This window comes from Aethalodelphis obliquidens, unplaced genomic scaffold (assembly GCF_003676395.1).
Source record: "Aethalodelphis obliquidens isolate GAN/ISIS:26980383/991018 unplaced genomic scaffold, ASM367639v1 scaffold8, whole genome shotgun sequence".
Lineage (NCBI taxonomy): Eukaryota > Metazoa > Chordata > Mammalia > Artiodactyla > Delphinidae > Aethalodelphis > Aethalodelphis obliquidens.
Genome location: NW_020837952.1, coordinates 46,753,367 through 46,777,277, shown reverse-complemented (window position 1 = coordinate 46,777,277; position 23,911 = coordinate 46,753,367). Strand labels below are relative to the sequence as shown.

The window sequence follows — 23,911 nt, the reverse complement described above, 5'->3', positions numbered from 1 at the left end:
ATTCTTCCATATAACACAGAAAAAAATCAGCACTATAATGCCAATTATATATTATATGGTCCGATTATAATGACTCAATTATATATTGATTTTGTTTGGCTTGGACTAGCTGTTGAGAAAACAGTGATAGCCAGGTCAAATATGTAGTTTTTAATACAAAGTAGAAAAAAAATGCTTTGTTTTCCCATCATGGATTAGGAAACCCCTTCTCCACGTCAGCCCGCTCAGAGGTGTGTGTCCCTGGGCACGAGAAAGTCAGGTGAGAGAATGCAGATGACTCGGCTAAAACAGATCATGATTTTTGTGAAAACAACGTAAAGCATGTGTCCGGCAGAGGATGAATCAATAGAGTGACCTTCACGTAAGGGACAGGATTCAAGAACAAAGCTTTGGAGGGAAGCAGGGTGTGCATTCCAATCTCATCAGGTGTGACCTTGGGGGAAGTCATTCAACCTCTTTGCCTTAAGTCCTCATCTGTAAAACGGGGATACAAATACTCAACTATACATGGCTCCTGAATGGGTTAAATGAGATGATGTGCACAGATCTTCTTTTCAAACGATCAAGCAATGTCCAAAACAGAGCGTACCCACAGAGCACCAGCACACGCAGGCAAATACAGAAATGTGGCTGAGTTGGAGAATGTCAGTGAGCGATTGGGGAGGGTTGATAAGTCCAGGTTAGTAACTGAACATGTTTGGAATCACTGCCCATTGCAAATTACACAACACAGAAGTTCTTGTAATTCACATGATAATGGGCGGGATTCCAGTCTGCCCCCACCCCCAACCCCCAGGACAGGCTGGTGAGGGAGCGCGTGCCGAATCACTCTTTTCTCCTGCATTTCCGGCTGCTTTCGGGCAGCCTGCCTGGGTCAGGGAGGGTGCGCACCTTGGTCGCAGTGGATGCCGTACTTGCCCTCCATGCAGGTCTCACAGGCTGTCCCGCTGAAGCCCTCGCCACACACACACGTGCCCGTGCCGTTGACTCCGTCCAAACAGATCCCGTTCCCAAAGCAGACGTTCTCGGCTTTTCCTGGGCAGGGCTGGCACTGGGGACCAAAGTAGCCCGCACAGCATTCTCTCGTCTGAAACAGAAGGACCAGGCTGGGCTTGGGCAAGGCCACACTTCCATCCTTTGGTTTTGTCCAGCCATGGTGTGGACATCCTGCAGGTGGGACTGGATGTGTGTCCGTAGCTTTGACCCCTCATGGAGGGGTTGGGAGGGATGGGGAGAGCAGCCCCCGAGAACCAGGTGAGGCTATGAAATTTCCAGGTGTGCCAGGAGCAGCGTGGAGGCTTCTGCCGAGGAGGCAGGAAGGAGGGGAAGGAAAAAGGCAAGCAGGGGGAGAGGACGAAGAAAAGTGAGAAAGAAGGAGGGGCAGCAGGAACAAAGTAAAAACAATGCAAGTGATGCCAGAGGGGCCCTCGCCATCCCCAAACCTGGCACCTTTGCGTTGTGTGTTATTTCACCTGGTACTGAAGGTTGGGAGGTGGGTGAGACCTTGGACATTCTATGAATGACTCTCTTTGAGTTCAGGGAAGCCCTGCAGGATATCTGCTCGCTTGCGCCTGCCTTTATTCTTGAGTGCATTAAAACACAAGATCTCCTGCAGCTGCAACTTAAGGGCCACATCAGCTGCCTCTGCAGGACAGGCAGAGGCTGCGTCTAGTCTTCGGCGAAAGCAGCAGGACAGGACATTATAAAGACTTTTCCTGCAGATTCCAAAGTTACAGGTCAGAGGTGCCTAGCTCTGGGGTCCCGCTTTCTAAATGACCAGGTGCACTTGTTCTTTCCCTGGAGAGCTGCCCATCTCCTGTCTCTTTCGCTCACGGGGCGTTTCCTCTGTTGTGAGAACAGGGAGATCCTCTTAGCCTCTCAGTCCCTCTATTTCTTTTTCTTCTTTTTTTTTTTTTTTTGCGGTACGCGGGCCTCTCACTGTTGTGGCCTCTCCCGTCGCGGAGCACAGGCTCCGGACGCGCAGGCTCAGCGGCCATGGCTCACGGGCCCAGCCGCTCTGTGGCATGTGGGATCTTCCCGGACCGGGGCACGAACCTGCGTCCCCTGCATCGGCAGACGGACTCTCAACCACTGCGCCACCAGGGAAGCCCCCCTCTATTTCTTCATCATGCAACAGAATATTGCAGCTTTCACCAATGGGCTGACTTGCAGGGCTGTCCTGAATTTTAGTGCTACCGCTACTACTCTGAATGACAGTGGTAATGAAGATGATAAGGAGGAAGGGGAGGTGGCAGAAAGGATACATGCAAAGGGGGACTTCCCTGGTGGCACAGTGGTTAAGAATCCACCTGCCAATGCAGGGGACATAGGTTTGATCCCTGGTCCAGGAAGATCCCACATGCCGTGGAGCAACTAAGCCCATGCGTCACAACTACTGAGCCCATGTGTCACAACTACTGAAGCCCGCATGCCTAGAGCCCGTGCTCCACAACAAGAGAAGCCACCGCAATGAGAACCTGCACGCTGCAACGAAGAGTAGCCCCTGCTCGCTGTAACTAGAGAAACCCTGTGTGCAGCAACGAGCGGCCAAAAAAAAAAAAAAAACACGGAAAGGCACTTTGAAAAGTATAACACATGATTACATTTCTCAATGCTGCTGCAATAGTTAGAAGGCTTATTAAATCATTATACTCACAATGACAGTTTTCACACACTTTGGCTGGCACCCAATGAACAGGGATCGCTTGCCCATGAAATAAATGGTATAGAGACATCTCTTCGTCTCTGCACCCTATGAAATAATAATGATTATATCAGCTTTTCAGTTAGAACAAAGCTTTCCAATCTCTAAAAGCAAGTAGGTGGGTGGCACATTGCTGTCTCTCTAACTGAAATGTTCTGGAAAAGGAGGGGGCTGGCTTCTTGGAGCTGTTTCATAAGAAAGAAAATGCAAAATCACAATGTTGGCTGCCAGAATACCAGGTGGCAAAATTCAGATAATTATCCCTTACGGTAGTACGATGTAAAAAGAACTTTTCTTTAGAACCAGCTCAAGTTAGGAAGAATCACAGAGTCAATCAGATGAAAACATCCTTCCAACATTCCACATTGAGATGGGGCTTGGTTTCTGTTTATTTATTGGTTGATATTCTGCCTTGGTCTGAGACAAGATTAAGGCTGCTTACAAAGACTTCTAATATACAAGATTAAATGCAAACTCAAGTGAGAAGAGTCAGCATTGTTAGTTATAATTACTATTATGCAACGGAAGGTACATGAGAGTTGATCCTTTGTAATGGTTGGAGCATCGTCAGAGCTAGCTCTTGCAATAAACAGCTGTAAGAAATACAGATGGGTCGTTAATTCAAAGACATGTCTACCTCCCCGCAGGTCTGTCATGTGTTTCTTAGAGAAAGTTAGTTGTAACTTCAACTGTAAAGGGAATCGGGAAGGTGGGACTCCTCCAGGTTGGATACCGAGTTGGATATGGAGTTTGCCTCCTTTGATAAGCTTTCTTGCTCCTGTCTTTAACCAGCTACTGGAATATGAAAGATGTAGAAAGTGAAAAATCCCTTCCTGCACTGGGTGTTGGTTGAGATGAACCCTTGTTTCTATTTATGTATTAATTAAATTTTTGCTTTGGTCCAAAAAAAATGGATTTAAGACTTTAGAAAGATGCATATAAGGTAAGAAGGTAAGATTAAATTAAAATCAAGTGAAGGAATGAAAGCAGTGAAATGAGTTGTGTTTGAGACTCATTTTCTAATTTGGACCTCCCTGGGATCCAGAAACAGTTTTATCAAAGCAGACAAAATACTTACTAGTGGTTTAGTTCCAAACGGGCAGATCGGCTGCTGGGGACACTTCCCACACTTTCCCTTAGTAAAACACAACCAAAGTGAATATCTCATGGTTATTACATTTAGTGCAAAATGAGGCTACAAATATTTTCCAGACATGGCGCTGGAGGTTTTAGGCTATAAAACTGAAAACCAGAAGCTCGTCTGGTCAACCTCTTTCATGTCCTTTGAGACAAACACTTCAACTACTTCGGGTTGTGGACACTGGAGCATCACTTTCTCTACTATACACTCCAGATGCTCATCATCTTGTAACCTGTGGGGGGGTCTTAACTCACTTAAATCCTAATTCCTTTAACAACAACTCTCATTTATTGAAAACCCACTACTCAGTGAATTGGGCCGGATTCTGAGACTAAAGGATGCATCACGCCCAGCGCCCAGCCATGGGGTCCGCGTGGAGATAATATTCACTATCGTAAATAAAGGAGCACGAGGTAAGAATGACGGGCATTTTTAAGTGCAGCCTGTTCCTAAAACAGAAGGAGACCAATATGACTAGTTCTTAACTTGGCACCTACTGGACGGTATTGTGTGGTCGTTCACAGTTCTGGCTCTAGGGCCAGACTGCCTGGATTTGAACGCCTTCTCTGACACTGGCTAGCTCTGTGAACCTGCGGGTGTTACTCAACCTCTCTGGGGCTCATTTTTCCCCATCTGAAAAATGGGCGGAGTAATAGTACCTGCGTTGAAGGGTGTCGTGAGGGTTACCTGAGTTAATACATGTAGAATGTTTAGAGCAGTGCCTGGCACATAAAAAGTGCCCAGTAAATTTCAGCAGTTATTACTATTATTGAGAGACCCTACACCATCTCATGGACTAAAAAGTCTCCATTACTGCATCCCATATTATACTGAAATGACCCATTTCCATATCGTCTCTCCTGCTAGACCAGGCTTGGCCAAAACCTCTCATGGGTGCACCACACCCTGCCTCCCCCGCTCCCGTGCCTATGCTGGGTGTGGCACATTTTCCCTTTGAGGAAGGCTGGTGGCTCCAGACGCCTCCTCCCTCCACAACATAACCCTCCAGGCAGCCTTTCAAGGCGCTAGACTGTGAGCCCACTGAGGGCAGGGGTCATGTCTTATTTATCTTTGTGGAGCCACAGCCAAGTATGCTCCTTGGCATTTAGAGATGTTCATGCAGTGTTTTTTGTTTGTTTTTTTGCGGTACGTGGGCCTCTCACTGTTGTGGCCTCTCCCGTTGCGGAGCACAGGCTCCGGACGCGCAGGCTCAGCGGCCATGGCTCACGGGCCCAGCCGCTCCGTGGCATGTGGGATCTTCCCGGACTGGGGCATGAACCCGTGTCCCCTGCATCGGCAGGTGGACTCTCAACCACTGCGCCACCAGGGAAGCCCTCATGCAGTGTGTTTTGAACTGAATTGAGATACTCTGATAGATGAGTCCTATGCTCAAAATTATAAAAAATAAGCCAACACTCTTTAGCTCATCATTGGCCTTGGATAGAACTTACTCGTAGGATAGTAGTGTCATTAATATCACATCTATTCTTCTGAATTTCCAGAACTTTCCCCAAGCCATGGATCACTCCCTTGTCAGTGGCTACATTGGTGTAGTTTATCGGAGCCTCATTTACGTAGAGCTGTGAACAGAGAGTTAACTGTAAGTTTTTACTACAGTGATTTTAAGGGAAATAAGGACGATGGGGATTGGAGGATATCAATATGACAACGGCCTAGGAGATATTCCAAAAGTCACCTGGCAGGTAGCACAGTGTAGTGGAGAGAGCTCTGCCCTAGGAGAGGGGAGTCTGAGTGACAGTTGTGCATCTGACACCTTCCAGCTGTGTGACCTTGGGCTAGTTGCTTTTCCTCTGTGAATCTCAATTTCCCCTTTTGTAAAAGGAAGAGGTTGTTCTAGATGATCTCTAAGGTTTCTCTCCACCCTTCAAATGATCGGTTTTTATTGTTTAAAAATTCTGAGTCATGATCGTTATGTTAGTGCCCCTGATAAATCGGCTCCATGGACGATGGATGTGCTTGGCTGTGCTGGTTATTGGTGGTCCAGGAGGTGTGGATGCCTTCCAAAGCCAAGACATGGAGAACGAAACTCAGTGTCCTTTTAGCGTATCTCTACTTCCTGGTTCATTTGCAAGCACCCCTAAGTAAGGCTAAGTGGCTGTTATATAAGAATAAAAACAACTAGCATATTTGAGTGTTTTAGAGTTTGTAAAAAGTGTTCCACCAGATAGCATTACTTCCCAGCGTGAGGAGACTGCTCTGAGGTCTGCATTACCATACCATGTTTCTTGGTATGGGGCTTCTTAGGAGTTCATGGTATGTTTGTATCGTCTTTGCCTTGCGTGTCCCTAAGCATCTAAGACACGGGAACGAAATTTCTAAATGTTGCCAAATTAAATTCAACTTTGAATTGTAACTTGTTTTGTTTCGATTTTTTAAATGGGAGCATACCTTAATGATTGCTTAGCAAAATAAGTAAAGCCATTCATTCATTCATTAATATAACTAATATAACTGAAAACAAATGGTTGTTTGAAAAATTGGGGGGTGGTGTGTGTGTGGGGGGTGTGTAGCAGGGCTGAGGTTGGGAGAAGAGGGAATTCTTTATTGTACTAAACAGATGTCAACTTCATATCTCATAAGGGTTTAAAAATGATTAACATCTCTCAAACTCCCCACTGTGTCACGATTAAAATGACTCTGCTAAGTGTTTAAATTTGAACTTCCACTGACTGTTAAAGTCCCTGATGATTTACTTGGAGTCAAGTGAATTTCCACTGGATGTTGGGACAAATCACGGCTAAGGTCCACAGAAGTGGTCCAGGGTCTGTGTAAACTCGGAAAAGAAGCAAGGGGCCTTACTTGTGGCGTCAAACGGTTATTGCAAAACAAATTTGTAGAATTCCAAGACGTTGAGCTATTTTAAAATATCAAAATGGCAGAACTTTGGATGCTGTAATACTGTTGATTTGGCATTAGAAAAAGTCTGAATCATTTTTATTGTGAGATGTGTTCGAAGAATTACGGGTTGCATTAAAATTTTGATCTGAACACAAGTTTACTCAGAGAGCATTTTTCTACATCTTCTTCGTCCTGAGAGTAAATGAGTTATCAATAAAAGCAAAGCCTCTACTGTAAGATCGAACTATTTGTTTACAGTAAGATAAAGCCTCTATGGTAGAAAGGAAAAAAAAAAAGCTCTAGATCAAAGACTTTCCAAACACATGAAAAATAAATGTGACAGAATCAAAACTGATTCAACTAACTGCACTGGAATATTCAGCTCTACATGATGAAATAAAAGATGACATAGATTAAAAACAAAAATGTAAGGTCTTTACCAACAAAAATTGCCTTACCTGCAAAAAAAAAGAAAATGTATTTGAAAGGATCTCCTCAAAATTATTGCACAATAGGTAGGATTATTTATAGGAGTCAGAGGGAAATATTTGGAGTTAGATTATTCCCTAAGTAATGAAGAACCATGAAGACTTTGTTTTTTTAACCCAAGCATGTTGAAAGAAAAACTGTACACAAAATTCACTTGTACTTCAATGATGATAACACTGAGAAAATTATTTTCAAAACTGCACTTTTTTACAGGGACCAATTATTATTGCTTAAAAATTTGCAATTAAACCTTCTTTACTTTAATATAGTGCTTAGTTTATCCTAAATAATCATTTGTTTTTATTAATTTTTCTTATGAGAATGTATACTAGAGTTATGTAGTGAATTTCTTGTTGAATTTTCAGATTGATTGATGTTTGAAGTAGGTACAAAGAATTTTATATTGAAATACTTAAAATATGTATTTAGTCTCAATTCTTTCTACGAATTCTAAACACTTTAAGTACTTAGGGGTTGTGTGAGATTAATACTGGAATACTGGTATGGGGGTCAGTTGGTCCGAGGTCTGCAGTCTGTATGATCAAGCAATGATAATAATGTTTATTCATTTAGCTGCTGGAGTCCGTGAGGCTCCTTATACCCTGGGGCCAGTGCCACTTCCTGGGCGTCAGGTTTTGCTGCCGGGTTCCCTTCCCTCTTGGAGGTGGCTTGGGGGGCTGTTTGTTTGTTAGGAATCAGAACTGAAGGGCACCTGTGACTGCTGGGATTCAATCCCATCGTCAGCCAGGCCACACTGATGATTTGGTGACGGGGAAGGGGAAGGGGAGCTTCCCAGTCTGGCTGAGTCATTACTTTACGGTGAAACACAGACAACCGTCTTCTGTAGAGAAGGCTTAGGAAGTGCTGGGGAGATTATGCAATGCAAAAGTGATGACGGACATGGAGCTAGGACACCCGCCTGTAGGTTTTAAGGGAAAGGATCGCACCTGGTCATCGCGGAGGAAGAAGCCAAGGAGGTAGGAGAAGCCCAGCATGGTCTCCCGATGCATGCCGTTGTGCAAGTCATTTTTCAGCAGTTTCTCCTCCAAGACCACGTGATACTTGAGTACGTCCTCCTCCTGGACAACACACAGAAGGGAAAGTCAACCCACAAATCAGCCGGTCCCCGGGCACTTACTGGGCAACCCTGATGTCCAGGCACCGTGGGGTTTAAGAGCAATAGCTTGTTGAACTGGAAATTTCACCCGAGGCATCAGGGCACAGTAGATAATAAATACCAAACCCGAGACAGATCACCTTGGGGAACCTGCAGACTTTCCATGTAGGATGGTCAGGAACTCACTACGGGACCCTAAAACCCAGAGTGAGGGCAGAAAAGGTTGGGGGGGATTTTAAAGTTGATTTCTTTGGTGAGAACAGCTGTGAAGAGAGTCCTCACACCCCAGCCTGCCTTTCACCTCAGGGGTCATGAGAGGAGGCTCAATGGGGTATTTCAAAGGGCTTGATCTGTGTCCTCTGCAGACAGGGTAGCCTGTGGGGGGTCACTCAGGCCTGAGCAATCTTGTGCCAGGGACTGTTGGCAGGTTGACCCCCAGCGGAGGGGGCAGGCTGTCACCGCACGGAGACAGGCCTGCACTCCCAGCACTGACGGGGGACAAGAGAGTACAGGTGTCCTGTGGACCAGAGGGTTGGCCGTGTCTGAGAGAGCTGGTGCCTTAGGTCCTATCCTAGATGGCTTTCTGGAAGGGCAGACGGGCCTCCCCAAGGGAAAGGCTGGAGGTGGCCTCTGGACGCTGAGGGTCCACTGGGAAAAAAAGTGGCTGTAGGAAGAGACGCATGCACACAGGTGGGGGGAACTGCAGTCAGAGACCACCAGGGATGGGTAGGGTCTCCAAAGAACCCATCAGAGAGCGAGAGAGCAATGGCATCTCAAGACGGTACCAGTTAGATAAGAACTTCCTACCCTCTTAACATCTCTTCCCACCCTCTTAACATCTCTTCCCGACCATCAACAGGTCCTAACTGCAAACCCGGTGAGACCAAAGCTGAATTCAGTAAGATCAGGAAAGGAAATAGAAGCATCATATGGGGAAGGAGAGATGGTGAATTACTGTCTCAGCTCCAAATCACCCTCTACACTGTTTCTGCGGTGGAGCTGGGACCACAGCCCACGCTTCTCCTCTGCCAGGTCTCCTGTTTGGCGCCACCAGTGGAAAGTGCTCGAGGGAGACCGTGAGGCCTGTTAGAGGGATCTCCTCTTCCTGCATGCTTCCTGGTCCTGGGGGCATCACCCCAGCTGCACTTCATCGCCCTGCCAGCGGCAGCTGGATCCGAGCGGCAGAGGCCTGTCACTCCCAGACTGGCCTTATCATGTCCCCCTCCCCCCAAGACGCCAGCACCAGCTGGGCAATGGCATCTCCGAGACGCCTGGGTCTTGGACCCCAGGGACCCTCCTCCAATGTCAGAGCCACAAGCCTCAAGCCTCAGAGGTCTGCGTTACAGCTCCTCCAGATTTCTGACTTTTAGTTGTTCTGACCTCTTTCCTCTATTCTCCCAGCCTTTGGGGTTATAGATGCTTCTATGCTATCTCTTTTTTACCTTTCAATTATATTTATATACCTTTATATATTTTATTTATATACCTTTATATACCTTATATATATTTATATACCTTTATATACCTTTATATTTTTTACCTTTCAATTATATTTATATAATTTTATACCCAATAAACAATTCATAACATTGAATTCTCTCTGGTATGGTTTCCGTCTCCTGATGGACCTTGATTTTTTTTTTTTTTTTTAGCAATCATTTTTACCTTTCCATACTGATTTTTTTTTCATGGAAAGGCATTTTATTTTAAATACAGCAGTGTGTACATATCAATCCCAAACTCCCAGTCTATCCTTCCTGCCACCCTCTGATGGACCTTGATTGATTCAAGGACCAAACCCCCTCCTCTAGTTTCCTTTCTGGACAAAGCCCAGCATGGAGCAGTGAGGAAAGAAGATTTAATTCTAAATTCAATTCAAAATGTCGATTTTTACAAGGAGCTGGATTTTTTTTGTTTTTACTTAATTGAGACTGTGTTTGTGACTTACAGTGATGATAGGACTTTCTGGGGAAGCAGAAAGGCTAAGACCAAAAGACAACCCTCAGAATGGGAGAAAATATTTGCAAATGAAGCAACTGACAAAGGATTAATTTCCAAAATTTACAAGCAGCTCATGTAGCTCAATAGCAAAAAAAAACCCAACCCAATCCAAAAATGGGCAGAAGACCTAAATAGACATTTCTACAAAGAAGATATACAGACTGCCAACAAACACATGAAAGAATGCTCAACATCATTAATCATTAGAGAAATGCAAATCAAAACTACAATGAGATATCATCTCACACCAGTCAGAATGGCCATCATCAAAAAATCTAGAAACAATAAATGCTGGAGAGGGTGTGGAGAAAAGGGAACACTCTTGCACTGCTGGTGGGAATGTGAATTGGTACAGCCACTATGGAGAACAGTATGGAGGTTCCTTAAAAAAACTACAAATAGAACTACCATATGACCCAGCAATCCCACTACTGGGCATATACCCCGAGAAAACCATAATTCAAAAAGAGTCATGTACCAAAATGTTCATTGCAGCTCTATATACAATAGCCCGGAGATGGAAACAACCTAAGTGCCCATCATCGGATGAATGGATAAAGAAGATGTGGCACATATATACAATGGAATATTACTCAGCCATAAAAAGAAACGAAATTGAGCTATTTGTAATGAGGTGGATAGACCTAGAGTCTGTCATACAGAGTGAAGTAAGTCAGAAAGAGAAAGACAAATACCATATGCTAACACATATATATGGAATTTAAGGGAAAAAAATGTCATGAAGAACCTAGGGGTAAGACAGGAATAAAGACAGACCTACTAGAGAATGGACTTGAGGATATGGGGAGGGGGAAGGGCGAGCTGTGACAAAACAAGAGAGAGGCGTGGACATATATACACTACCAAACGTAAGGTAGATAGCTAGTGGGAAGCAGCCGCATGGCACAGGGAGATCAGCTCGGTGCTTTGTGACCACCTGGAGGGGTGGGATAGGGAGGGTGGGAGGGAGGGAGACACAAGAGGGAAGAGATATGGGAACATATGTATATGTATAGCTGATTCACTTTGTTATAAGGCAGAAGCTAACACACCATTGTAAAGCAATTATATCCCAATAAAGATGTTAAAAAAAGAAAAAAAAAGGCTGCGGGATTGCCTGAGGGTTTATCCCAGGGCAGGAGAAGAATATTCCCCACTGAACAGGTTCAAAGGGCTGGGGGTGAGGAGACACAGTGAAGAGGACTTCCACTTCCATCCCAGGAGTCCTGCTTGCTCAACACGGCAGTTACAAAAGCCTAACACACGGTTCCTCCCTTCACAGAGTTTTCATCCAATTGGAGAGCTAAGACACACCTGCCTGAAAAGACAGTTCCTTATACCAGGTGTGTAAGTGCTGAAGGGCGTACTAATGGTCTGAATTCAGAGGCAGGAGAGATTTTCTGCAGCTCAGGGGCCAGAGCCAGCTTGTCTGAGGAGGTGAGACTGGACTTGAAGAATGGGTATATGTATAGCTGATTCACTTTGTTATAAAGCAGAAACTAACACACTATCATAAAGCAATTATACTCCAATAAAGATGTTAAAAAAAAAAAGAATGGGTGGGGAGGTTTCAGGAGGCATCGAAGGAGGAAGGGCAGCCTTCCTGACTGAGGGGGCGGGTGTGTGTGTGTGCGTGTGTTTGTATAGATAGGAGCAAGGTACTGAACATGCCTTTGCTTTCTTTAGGGGCTGTATGACATCACTCTGGTTAGACCACATGGTATCTGCAGAGAATGGATGGGAGACAGCAGTGGGCCCAAGGGTGGCTTAGCGGGACTTCAAGTATCAGCCCCCATCTCCTTAGCATCCTCATCTCAGTCACCCTATATAAAGAGAGAAGTGAAAACAGCGTGCTTGCTGTGCAGTTACAGCTTTAAACTTGGGGCTGGGTGCAGGGCACCCCTGGGATCCTTCTAAATGGAAATTCTGGCGCCAGCACTGAATAGAAGGTAATCGTGGCCAGTTTATGGAGACCCTAAGAACCTGGGGAGGTAGCTTGGACTTAGTCATTCAGGAAATGGAGATCCACCCAAGGGTTTTGAGCCAGAGAGTGACAGGACTGGAGCTTTTTATTATTTCACGAAGTCTTTTGACAAGTTCTGACTGTTCACCCCAGATGTTAGGAATCACGGAAGACAGAGACGGGGAGAATAGGAGGAAGACAGAGACAGTGCACTCCCTCTAGGTCCCAGCTGCTGACAGCTCACTGCATGGGACCAGGGAGAAGCCAGGGAGGGGAGGAGGGGTGGCCATGAAGATGTTTCCAGGTTCCTGGGATGCCTTCATCCTTGTGTATGTGAGCCTGAGTGTGTGCTTCCAGGGGTACGAACTCAATATATGAGTAGCTCTGGCTTGGGGGAGGTTCGGGTATGAGAGAGTCTCTGCTCAAGTTTACGTTAAATATCTGGATATCGACAAGGAAGTTTTGATGAAAGAGTGAAATGGTACATGGTTGATGGACTGAAAAACTTTAAGTGTTTGAATTTCCAGGAAATAATTTCCCAGGTTATTATTGCTGATACTACCAGAGTTGTGACCTTCTTCTCCCGGATGTAACTCTCAATGGCGTCGTTGTTTGGAGCAAACACCGTGTAAGTGTCAGCAGCCTCGATCGAACTTGCCAGATTATGTTGCTGTGATGGAAAGAGACAGGAGCGCGTGAGGGACTTCTGTTCCCAGGTAACCTGAGCAGAGGGTCATGCAGAGGACGTGGTACTTGCAATGATGTAGCCCCGGAAGATGGAATAGTCAGGCATCTGGTCCAGCCGGGTGAGTAGGTTTGGTAAGGAGCCAGTTAGACCTCTTTGGGGAACCAGAACCTGGGAAAGGAAGCCCCAAAATTCTGTTAGCCTGCCTTGGTAGGACTTGCTGCTCTCCAGTACATAGGTTCATGTCACATAACAATATGTGATCATGAAGCCTCTGCAAATAGAGAACAAGGTACCTTTTCCTTTGATCGTTTGCAAGACCAAAGGGGTGCATAGTTTGGGAAGTGAAGTGGGTTGGATTTCAGCCCTACTCCACCACCAGACCAGGTACCTCTAGGCAGGGAACAACCTGCACAACTGTTCATGGTGGCCCTAACAAAGGGGACCGCAGCGTCCAATGAACAGGTAGAAAAGGAGCCCCTTAATGAGCCACTGCAGAGGCTAAGCAGTGAACTTGAATCAGTTGATGCGCAGCCATGGATCTCTGCGTCCACATAAACTTCTTCCTCAACCCAGCTACCCAGCCGTGAAGACCCTCAGTGGCCTCCTTTGAGAAGTGAGGAGAATGGCACACACTTTCTGAGGGTTGTTATAAACATCAAATGAGATAATGCAATACATGACACCTGGCACCTAGAGGGCTGGCCATCATTCCAATATTACTGCACACAAGGTGGGGTGGTAATGCTGATGAGGGACAGAGAAGAGAGGCAGCTCCGCCCCTCCGGGACACGCCATTATATGGGGGCTCACGACCTATTCCATAAAGAACTATCAAAACAAGGGGGCACAGTTATGCCAAATGAGTTCTATACTGAGAAATCCCACGGGATTTCAGAGGAAGGAAAAGGGAATAAAAATGACATTTATCGAGGTCTCCCTAGGCAGCAGTGAGAGAGGAGGTGTTGTTTAATACTCATAGGGAAGAAAAATGGGGCTCAGAGAGGTTATGTAACTTGCCCAGGGTTACACAGTTAGTTAAGCGCCTGAACGAGATGCTGTATGATTCTAGAACTTACCCTCTTGACACTATGTCAGCCTTGGTGATATGGGCTGCAGGGATCAGGGATGGCTTCACAGAGGAGGTGGGACTCGACCTGGCCCCCGTGATAATAACGCTCAGTGCAGGACATTGGTTGAGATGCCATTTTACTAATGAGGTTTTGTTAATCAAAAATGTAAATGAGAAGAAGAGGTAATTTTACACTTAAAAAAAATTTTTTTTTTAGTACTTTGAAAAGCCAGTATTGGAGAAGAAAAATACTCTTAGTAATTTTGCTTTCTGATAAATGAAGCCATAAGCCCAGTATAGTTCCCTGCAAATGACCTATCACTTGCTCAAAATATGGTGTAGTTTTTAATGCCTCTTGGTAATACAAGAGAATTGCAAGGTCTTTGCAAAGTGTTGCACTCAGAAGTCTTATAAGAAGCCTCTCTTTTCTGAACAGAAACAGTTAATGTGTTCTGTAACTTGAAATAGAAAAGTATGTAAGTGCCAAGTGAGAATAATTTTAGTTAAAATGCAATTAGTTAATTGTCTTTTCTAATCTTCCGCTTTTCAAAATTTCCCAGTATACCCTAAATTCGAACTTTAATTTTAAATGAAGATATTAATATAGTAACTGAAAATTACAGGATAGTTTAAAAGCTTGTTTCCCATTAAACTTTTTTTTTTTTCTATTTCATACCTTTGAATACTGTTGAATTGCATCTTAGAAGAAAATAAAAATTCTACAATACCCTTCCTACCCTTTTCCATTTTTTTTTCCAGGGCACAATAATGCAGAGGGGAGAGGACCAGTGACACACAGCCAGTTGCGTCTCCTCCAGTTCTTGATTACATCCAATCTGGGCATATGGACTTCCCAATACTAAGGTTCCCGTGTACCTTGTAAGATGTTCTGATAAGTAAGAAATATGATATATGTGGCCACACATTATACGGGACCCACTGCAGGATATAGGCTGAGTATATAGTAACTGAGTCTTACTGAATGAGTAGAGCCTCGAAATGGTTTTAAAATAAAAATAATGAAGCCCAATACAGGTTGTTTTTATATTAAGGCTAAGTATTTTTTCCCAAAAAAGATCCTGCACAGGAGGATAAATAACAAAAGGAGAAGAGATTCAACGTGTGCGGGAGGAAGCGATTTGGTACCTTGTTGATGATGTGTATCACTCCGTTTGTGGCTGCGTTGTCACCATCAATGACGCTCGCTCCTTCGATTGTGATATTCTGTAAACGCACCACAGTGAGAAGGTGAGTCCCTACAGAGTACACCCAGGGATTGAATTATTTGTGGGTTTCCCACTTTTTGAGTAGTAGTGACCTCCTCACTTTTGGACCATGACACAAAGTCAGAAATATTTTTAAACTGTGAGCCTTTTGACATTACACACACACACACACAATTGAAATGAAATAATACTTTCCTCTATTATGTGGGAGGCACCTGATCATCGATTCTACTCTATTTCATTCTATTTCATTCAAAAAGTGCTGGGGACTTCCCTGGTGGCACAGTGGTTAAGAACCCTCCTGCCAACGCAGGGGACACGGGTTCCATCCCTGGTCCGGGAAGATCCCACATGCCGCAGAGCAACTAAGCCGGTGTGCCACAACTACTGAGCCTGCGCTCTAGAGCCCACGAGCCACAACTCCTGAGCCTGTGTGCCACAACTGCTGAAGTCCATGCACCCCAACTACTGAGGCTCGCGCCGCCTATAGCCTGTACTCCACAACAAGAGAAGTCCCCACTCGCTGCAACTAGAGAAAGCCCGTGTGCTGCAAAGAAGAACCAATGCTGCCAAAAAAAAAAAAAAAAAATTGCTGCCTGAGGCTCACTAAAGTGACCCTGCAGTTGGAAAAACACCGCAGATAGTGTTGTGGGTTGAACTGCGTCTCCAAAATTCGTATGCTGAAGTGCTAACCACCAGTGTCTCAGAATGTGACCCTATTTGGAGACAGGGTCTTTACAGAGGTAATCAAGTTAAAATGAGGTCATTAGGGTGGGCCCTAATCCAATATGACCAGTGTCCTTATAAGAAGAGGATATTTGGGCACAGACAGCTATGGAGGGAGAAGACCATGTGAACGTGAGGACGGTCATCTACGAGCCAAGGAGAGAGCCTGACGTCAGTCCTCAGAGAGAACCAACCCTGCCCACACCTTGACCTTGGACTTCGAGCCTCCAGAACTCTGAGACAAAAATTTCTGTTGTTTAAGCCACCCAGTCTGTGTTTCTTTGTTATAGTAGGCCTAGCAAACTAATACAGATAGTTACTGACTTTTCAAGAATATTAATTACACGGGGAAAGGAGCTAAGTAAACCCAAATGCCCGCTCACGCAGCCACCGACCAAGCATGACACATCTGGGCTCCGCTCTCTCTGGTTTCCTCTCCTCTTCTCCCACCACTGCCCTCTGTCTGAAATTCCTCCTGGGAACCCTGGGTGCAGAGGGGACTTGCCTCACCCTGAGCACATCAGCAGAGGTCCTGAAACAAACATTCCTGGCTACTTTGCACATCTCTTCTGGTTACAGGGAGACATTTATATCAGGCGTAAGAAAGAACCCATTACAACTGTGTCTTTGATGGTTGGCCGCTCTAGCTCACAGGTCGATTGATTTACCTCTGAATCTACGGAACCTGGGATGAACCTTCCCAGGGTGCGTGTTCAACTAATGCTTGCTCAGAGCATCAGTGATTTCAAACACCAATGGAAAACCACCCATTGTCTGATATATGCATGTAACGTTCTAGAATTATTGTAATAAAATGTAAAGAGTCCATGGGACCGTATGTAACTCTTTTCTGCTTTCTAAAAGGAATGATCTGAGAAAGCACATATATTTAGGTAATACTAGGCATAGAGCCTTTTCACAGCGCCATCACTGATGGGTAGATAGGCAGAAATGCTTTAGAGCTGCAATTCTAGAATATTCTGACCCTGGCCCATGCTCCATTGATGGGGCAGTTCTCATTTCCCAGTAGAGTCTCCATTTTCATCTTGCTCAGTTCACAGAAAGAACTTTAAAACACTGCCGCATTCAGCAGGGCAGCCAGACTTCCGCACAGAAAACTGAATCCAAGTCCTTGAAACATTATAGAAAAAGCCAGAAGGTGAGCTTCTACAGGGCTCTGCTCTCCTGTGCACTGTCCTGTCTCCAACACTCAGATCAGTTCCTGGAGCATAGGAGGTGTTCAGTAAGTATCTGTTTATTTATTTTTTGGCTGCATCGGGTCTTCGTCGCGGCACGCGGGGTCTTTGTTGAGGCATGCGAGATATTTCGTTGTGGCACGTGGGCTTTTCTCTAGCTGTGGTGTGCAGGTTTTCTCTCTCTAGTTGCAGTGCTTGGGTTTTAGGGCGTATGGGCTCTGTAGTTGTGGAGTGCGGGTTCCAGAGCTTGTGGGCCCTGTAGTTTGAGGCACGTGGGCTCTCTAGTTATGGCGTGCAGGCTTAGTTGCCCCGCGGCATGTGGGATCTTAGGTCCCCAACCAGGGATCGAACCCACATCCCCGGCATTGGAAGGTGGATTCTTTACCACTGGATCACCAGAGGAGTCCCAATAAATATCTGTTGACTGACCCTAGCTTAATACAAAATTGTAGTAATCTCGAATGACTCAATTAGTAGGTTTCCAATAACCAGCTCTTAACCACACATAAAAATCAAAGTTGTGGAAGTGCGCGGCCTTCACCCAGAAGAAATGAAAGGATTGCCTTTCCGGATCAGTCTGTTGTCTGTCAGGAAGAGCCTGTGGCCAACCAGTGGGCAGAGAGCTTCATTTCATACTATCCCTGCTACAGAGTAAGAGTGTGTGTGTGTGTGTGTGTGTGTGTGTGTGTGTGTCTGTGTGTGTGTGTGTGTGTGTGTGTGTGTGTGTGTGTGTGTGAGTACAGGTTGCTAAGTGTTGAAGCTGGGTGATACCTACAGGGAGGTTTTATTCTCCATTTATTTTTGCTCACGTTTGGAAATTTCCCTCACAGAAAAAAACTAAAAGTACACTATGAACGTAGGTCACAAGTTTCCACTAAACAGACACAACACGACGCTCTCTTACCCCATCCGCCTTCGCCAGGTGGAGGAAGCTGCCCTGCAAAGACGTTGCCAGCGTGTCAGAAGGTGGCAGGGCCTGCAGATCGGCCACTCCGTACGTGCCCAGTAGCGTATGGTACCTACAACAACAGTCCATAAGGGCTGTAACGAGGTAGCAATGCTTGAGGCAGTGGCATTGTGAGGAGTTAAGACAGTAGGTTCTGGAGCCAGACTACCAGGTTCAAAATCTCCCCCTGCAACTTCAGCCATGGTACCTGGGGTTAGTTAATTAACCACCCTGTGCCTCGGTTTCCGCATCTATAAAATGGGAATAATTCTGTCTGTTTCACAGGGTCCTTGGGAGGATTAACTAGGTTGTACATAGAGCAGTTAGCACAGAAGTGGCTGTCAGTCATGTTGACGACTTCCATCGTGGGGTAAGGAGGTGAGGGGGTCCTGGGACATGGTCAGTTGCATGGATCTGAAGGACCACGTGGCCTCCCTTCACTGAACTTCATTCACACTGATGCCAGTAAGATACCATGAAGAATAAAACACACATAATACCTACTTTATGAGGGTGGGAATATTGCTCTTGGTCAACCAAAAGGCTTTCTCATCTTGGTCCATGTCCTCAATAGCTTGTTGGGAAGGCACGAGGATGGTGAGGTTTGAGGCGGCTGACAGCATGGGTTGTAGGGAAGCATTCTGAATCGCAGAAGGAAAAGAAACTGGCCTGACTCATGTCAGAGGACAAATGCTGACTTAATGCTTGGCAGAGATGACAATTTCCCATGTGATATAATTTCAGAGATACTGGGAAGGTCCTAGGGACCCCTTTCCCAAATCGATCCCACCTACTGGCTGACGCCCCCTCTTCCCTCTGAGACTCATCCCTTTTATTTAAACGTGTGAACCTTGACAAAAGGCAAATTTTCCTGATCAGGTCACACTTGAGTCATTATCAGTCATTCACCCTTTAGTCTAAATGAAGAGGCAGAGAACACTCTTGAGCGTGTCATGCGTGTGTGTGCACACGTGTGTACAGAGAACCTTGAGAATCCTTGGATGCCTTTGGAATAAGGATGGTGGCAAGATTACAGGAACAGTTTCAGCATGAGAGAGAGAGACTGGAGGCCTGAAATCAAACTTTATCTACTCACCTAGAGCTACTTCTGGGTAGAAGCAGTGGTGGGCTTATGTTTCACAACCGGCTCTCCAGGAAAAACAAACAAACAAAAGCCCCGCTTCGCAGTGTTTGCTGATTTCTGTGGTGTAAGTTCTCCCATCATAGCTGATTCCAAGCTACCGTCATAACAGCATAGAAAGTGGAGTTGGGGAAGCTGTGCTCTTGTGAGCTAGGACGAGTGGGTCTAGCCCACCACAGGGCAAGCTTATGAGTGTGGGGTGGGTCTGTATGAAAATGAGCACCTGCTATAGGACCCTCAGTCCCTGCTGTCCCATGTGATGGGGGTCAGAGGGACCCCACATGGAAGCAACAGGAAGGCGTCCTGGAGTGGCTGCTGACCAGACACTGCGTATCTTGGCATCTGTCTTCTTAAAAGGGACAAACCACTTGTCACGATGGCTGGCTGAACCTGCCACCTTGGGCCACTCAGGCAAAGATGACAGAGACTCAGACAACTGGGGATGGTGGGGCTTAGACTCTCTGTTATAGAACTTTCCAAAGGAGAGGGAAAAGCTCCTCTGGGCATGTTGGGCTGAGGGCTAAACACACATGAAATAAGACAGTACTGCAACTATAAATGCCAAATATAATTTGGTGAATTACCGTGATGAATTATGCTGACTTTTCAAAAATACCTCTTTTGATGAATGAAGTTATACATATATATTTGGATTGGTTGAAAAGTCGACCACCCCAGCTTATCTTAGACCAGAAGCTCTTGGCCCTGGTTGCATGTTAGAATCACCTGGGAAAGTGTTAAAATACACTGATGCCCAGGTCAAACCTCTACCCAATCAAATCAGAGAGTCTGGGGGTGGGAGCCTAGGCATGGCTATTGAAAATCATCTGTTCCATGTGGTTCTAAAGTGCAATCAAAGCTGAGAACCACTGTTCTAGACAATTTCCCTCCCTCCCCCTCACCAGCTGCATTTTCAGTTTTCTGTTACATGTAGTCCAAATATCTAAAATTATTATATATTCCCAATCCTAATTCCAGCAAAGGTACTCACATTTATCCACTGGTTAAATATAGCTGCTGCAGAGAGAAAGGACAATTCCTTATTCATTTCGTGCAGGAGAGGGAGGAGAGAGGAGAGAGAACACAGAGGAAGATCAACGAGAGGCATAATCCCAGGGCATCTCTGGGCATCGTCCTTGCCAGCCTTGTCGATGCCGACACGAATGATGCCCAGGCTGGATGAATCCCCATGTTGCCAGAGCCAACCATTTCTTTCATGTTTAATGGCTTGAATTATCTTCTATATTCGAGGGAAAGGAGTAATTCCAGAAACGTTAAATGAAACAACAACCTCAGATTCGTCCCAATCAGAATTTATGTTGTAAGAACACGGCCACCCAGCCCTACAGGAGGGCCACAGAACTCAGTACACTGCCCCTTTCAGAGCTAGCATTGAGCAGGGGCTTGGGACACAGTGCCAAACCACTCGGGTTTTCTTTCTGGTTTGGCCATTTCCTAGTTCCTTAGGCAAGTTCCTTCATCTCTCTGGGCTTCAATGTTCCCAGCTGTGAAACGGGGATGATAAAAGCTCCAGCTGATAGTGTTGATGTGGAAACTGGAAGAGTTAACGTTTCTAAAGTGCTTAGAATAGAGGATGGCATGCAGGACACAGTCAGTAGGTTTTAGCCACTATTATTTTTAACTTATCCGCCAGGGGGTTTGTTAATGAACATATATGCTGAACCATCACAACTGGCACCAGGTTGGAGTGAGGGAGGATATAAGATATGAAAGAGAAAAGATGGCCCCTGATCTCATGCAACTTACAGTTGTTTTGGGGATGTTAGGATGTGAAAAAATAACACAGAGGGCTGGTAGATCAGTGATGTTTGAAGGTGTTATAGCTTAAAGAAAGCTCTAGACTTTGAGTTTAAAAAGTCTGGGTTCAATTCCTGGGTCTGCCATTTACCAGCTGTGGGATCTTGGGCAAGTCACTTAACCTCTCTGAGAACTCAAGTGCCTCACCTGAAAAATGAAAATGATGATGCCTTGCTCCCGGGATTATGAACATTACATGCATTAATGTATGTGAAAACATTTTAAAAATTATTAAACACCACGAAAGTGGCAACAACAATTATTATGTGCAAATTTACCAAAAGGCAATACATCTCAGAGCTGTCTTAATTCCTTTTTGAAAGTGGTTGAGGTTACGGAATAAGTTAGTAAATACCGGTTGAAAAGTAAATCAGTTAGTAAACAGATACGTACAAGAGCTGAGATGCTCTGGTAATCCCTTCAAGGAGAGGAGGGCATGAGCTGGACCTGAACTGCTGGCAGAAAGACCTGAGGCTGGGTCCATGGGGGTGGGGAACGGAGCCAGGAAGGTGACAGCTGGCAAGGCAACAGCTCAGCTAAGCTGGTTGAAGTGAGTTGAGTCCATGTGAAGTCCTCAGAGTTACCAGGCTGAGCATTTGGACTTGATCTTGTTTTCCGTGGGAGGTGAGGGGCGTTGTGAAAGCAGGGTGTTAGGGTTTTAAGGTTTTAGGAAATGTGGCCCATGGACAGTGCAGAGAAAATGTTGGGTCCACGCTCCACGGTCTGAATGTCAGGAGACAGGCCTGATGGGATGAGTAGGAGAAACAGGTTCAGTAAAGAGCAGGAAGGACCCTGATAGGCAGGGAGGCCAAGGTCAGATGCTGCAGCTGCCAGGGAGCACATTAGGGCAGGTGCAGCCCTGGGCACTGTTACGCCAGTGGTTTCCATTGAGAGGAGGGGTAGGAACCAAACTCCAGTGAGTTAAACAAAAAGTGAGTGATGAGAAAATTCACCAATTTACTTTCTCATTTCAACATCTTTATGAACAGTAGGAGTGAAGTAGGAAACAAGGACAAAGACCTGCCCTCAAGAGTTGACAGTCCAGTGGGGAGACAGACAATTAGGTGGGATGTGCCCTACACTGGTAGAACATACTAACGGTTAAGTGCTTGGGCTCTGCACGGAGACAGCTGAGCGACCTTAGGCAAGTTTGCTTAGGCTCTCAGTTTCCTCATCTATGAAATGGGCATAATAATAGCATAAGCCCAGAGGCTGTGGTTTAAAGGGGGTGCTGCAGCATGTTAAGGATTTAGTAAGATGCCTGGTACACAGAAGGTGCGCGTGCATGCGTGCGCGTGTGTGTGCACACACGCACACACACCCCCCAGACAGGGGTAAGCACAAGGTGCTCTGGGTGCCTATAGGAGGCACACAGCCTGGACAGGAGTGCCCAAGAGCTCAGCAGGGACCAGTTATTTGCTCATTTGGGAAGTCTGGGACTAGCAAGAGGCAGAATGACAAGAAAGGGAAGGCAGGACTGCTTGGTACACAGAAGGTGCCTAATAAAAGTTACCTCCCTTCAACTTGTAGAAAATTTGTGACCCACAGAGCACATATGCCATTTATGAGAAGCAGTTTGCTTCAGATAAAATCTGGAGCAAATGATTGGTAGAGCACTTTAAAGCCATCCTAGCCAAGAGAGCTTTTTTTTTCTTTTAAATTTGAAGAACTTTTGTCTTTATTATTCTGTACTGGAGTTGATCTCAGAGGACTTACCACTGCAGCGTTTCCATAGCAGAGAAGGCCATCTCCTTCGTAGCCCTCTTGGCAAACACAACTCCAGACACCAGAAGGGGTAAACTGACAGGTTGCCTGATACAAAGAAAATGAGAGAAACGATTTGCTTTCCCAACTAAAGCATTAGATATGAGGTACACCTGTGAATCCTCAGGCTCCGTCTACAGTGAGAACTGCAAATTCGGGGCTGAAAGATGGTGGAAGTAACCCACAGGCCCTCAGCCCTTTCTGCAGGTTTGGTGCACTTCTTACGGAATCACGATTAGATTCTTTCTTTTCATCCCTGCCAAGATTTAGCAAGCAGAAATCAGGACACACAGTTAATGTGAATTTCAGATAAACGAAGAGGTTTTTGTATAAGTATGTCCCATATAGTATTTGGGGGCACGCTTGTGCCAGAAAAGAATTCACTGTGTATCTGAAATTCGATTTTAACTGGGTGTTCTGCATTTTATCTGGCAACCCTATGCTGGTTCTTCCACGCTTTGGAATGAAGTGAAAGTTCCAATAACCTCTCACGTGTCGAACGTCAGGGCTTGGTTGGGCTTAAATTAAGCAAGAGTGTTGGAGCTTCTTCAGTTTTATGAAGTGCTTTCATGATTCCTGGGTAACGGATACGTCAGAGGCATCTCTTCCCATTGTTTCTGTCTTTGAATATCACCCACCTGCCCACACTACTAGGCGTGGGTCTGGCAGTCCTGTTCATGATATGTCACCCCACTCCCTGGCCATCATTGAGTGTCTCATATGTGGACACCTGGACCCAGCTGGGCTGGCCAGATCCTTTCTCCTATGAGTTAGAATGGGGACACAGAGGGCTGCTAAGTTAGTGGGCATCTCTGGTAGTGGGCTAGACGTTCCTCTAAGAACAGGGAGTCATCTACCCCAAGATGCACAGAATGCACTTAAAGTTGGGAGAGAGAGAGAGAGGGGGACAAAGACAAAGAGAAAGTAAAGGCACAGGGAGTGGCAAAACGAGAAATTGCATGGTCTCAGAGGACCGAGGGAAGAAGCTCCCTTGATGTTGATGCTAAGCCCTTGGGAGGTTTTGGAATGCCTGACTACGGAGCTACCCTGGCGGCATCTGTCC

The 23,911-nt window shown here is 45.6% G+C and overlaps 1 protein-coding gene across 1 annotated transcript in view; it reads right to left on the bottom strand.

Annotated features, from left to right (window-relative positions):
• The window catches only part of STAB2 (stabilin 2), a 158,420-nt gene that overhangs the window by 52,411 nt on the left and 82,098 nt on the right, over positions 1-23,911 (bottom strand). The window contains exons 27-38 of the mRNA XM_027107363.1: positions 22,801-22,896; positions 20,258-20,305; positions 18,630-18,766; positions 18,084-18,198; positions 15,178-15,255; positions 13,032-13,130; positions 12,837-12,944; positions 8,141-8,272; positions 5,297-5,425; positions 3,783-3,839; positions 2,657-2,752; positions 892-1,087 (exon numbers count right to left, since the gene is read on the bottom strand). Coding sequence (XP_026963164.1) covers positions 892-1,087; positions 2,657-2,752; positions 3,783-3,839; positions 5,297-5,425; positions 8,141-8,272; positions 12,837-12,944; positions 13,032-13,130; positions 15,178-15,255; positions 18,084-18,198; positions 18,630-18,766; positions 20,258-20,305; positions 22,801-22,896 — 1,291 coding nt within the window. The remainder of the gene's footprint in view (positions 1-891; positions 1,088-2,656; positions 2,753-3,782; positions 3,840-5,296; positions 5,426-8,140; positions 8,273-12,836; positions 12,945-13,031; positions 13,131-15,177; positions 15,256-18,083; positions 18,199-18,629; positions 18,767-20,257; positions 20,306-22,800; positions 22,897-23,911) is intronic.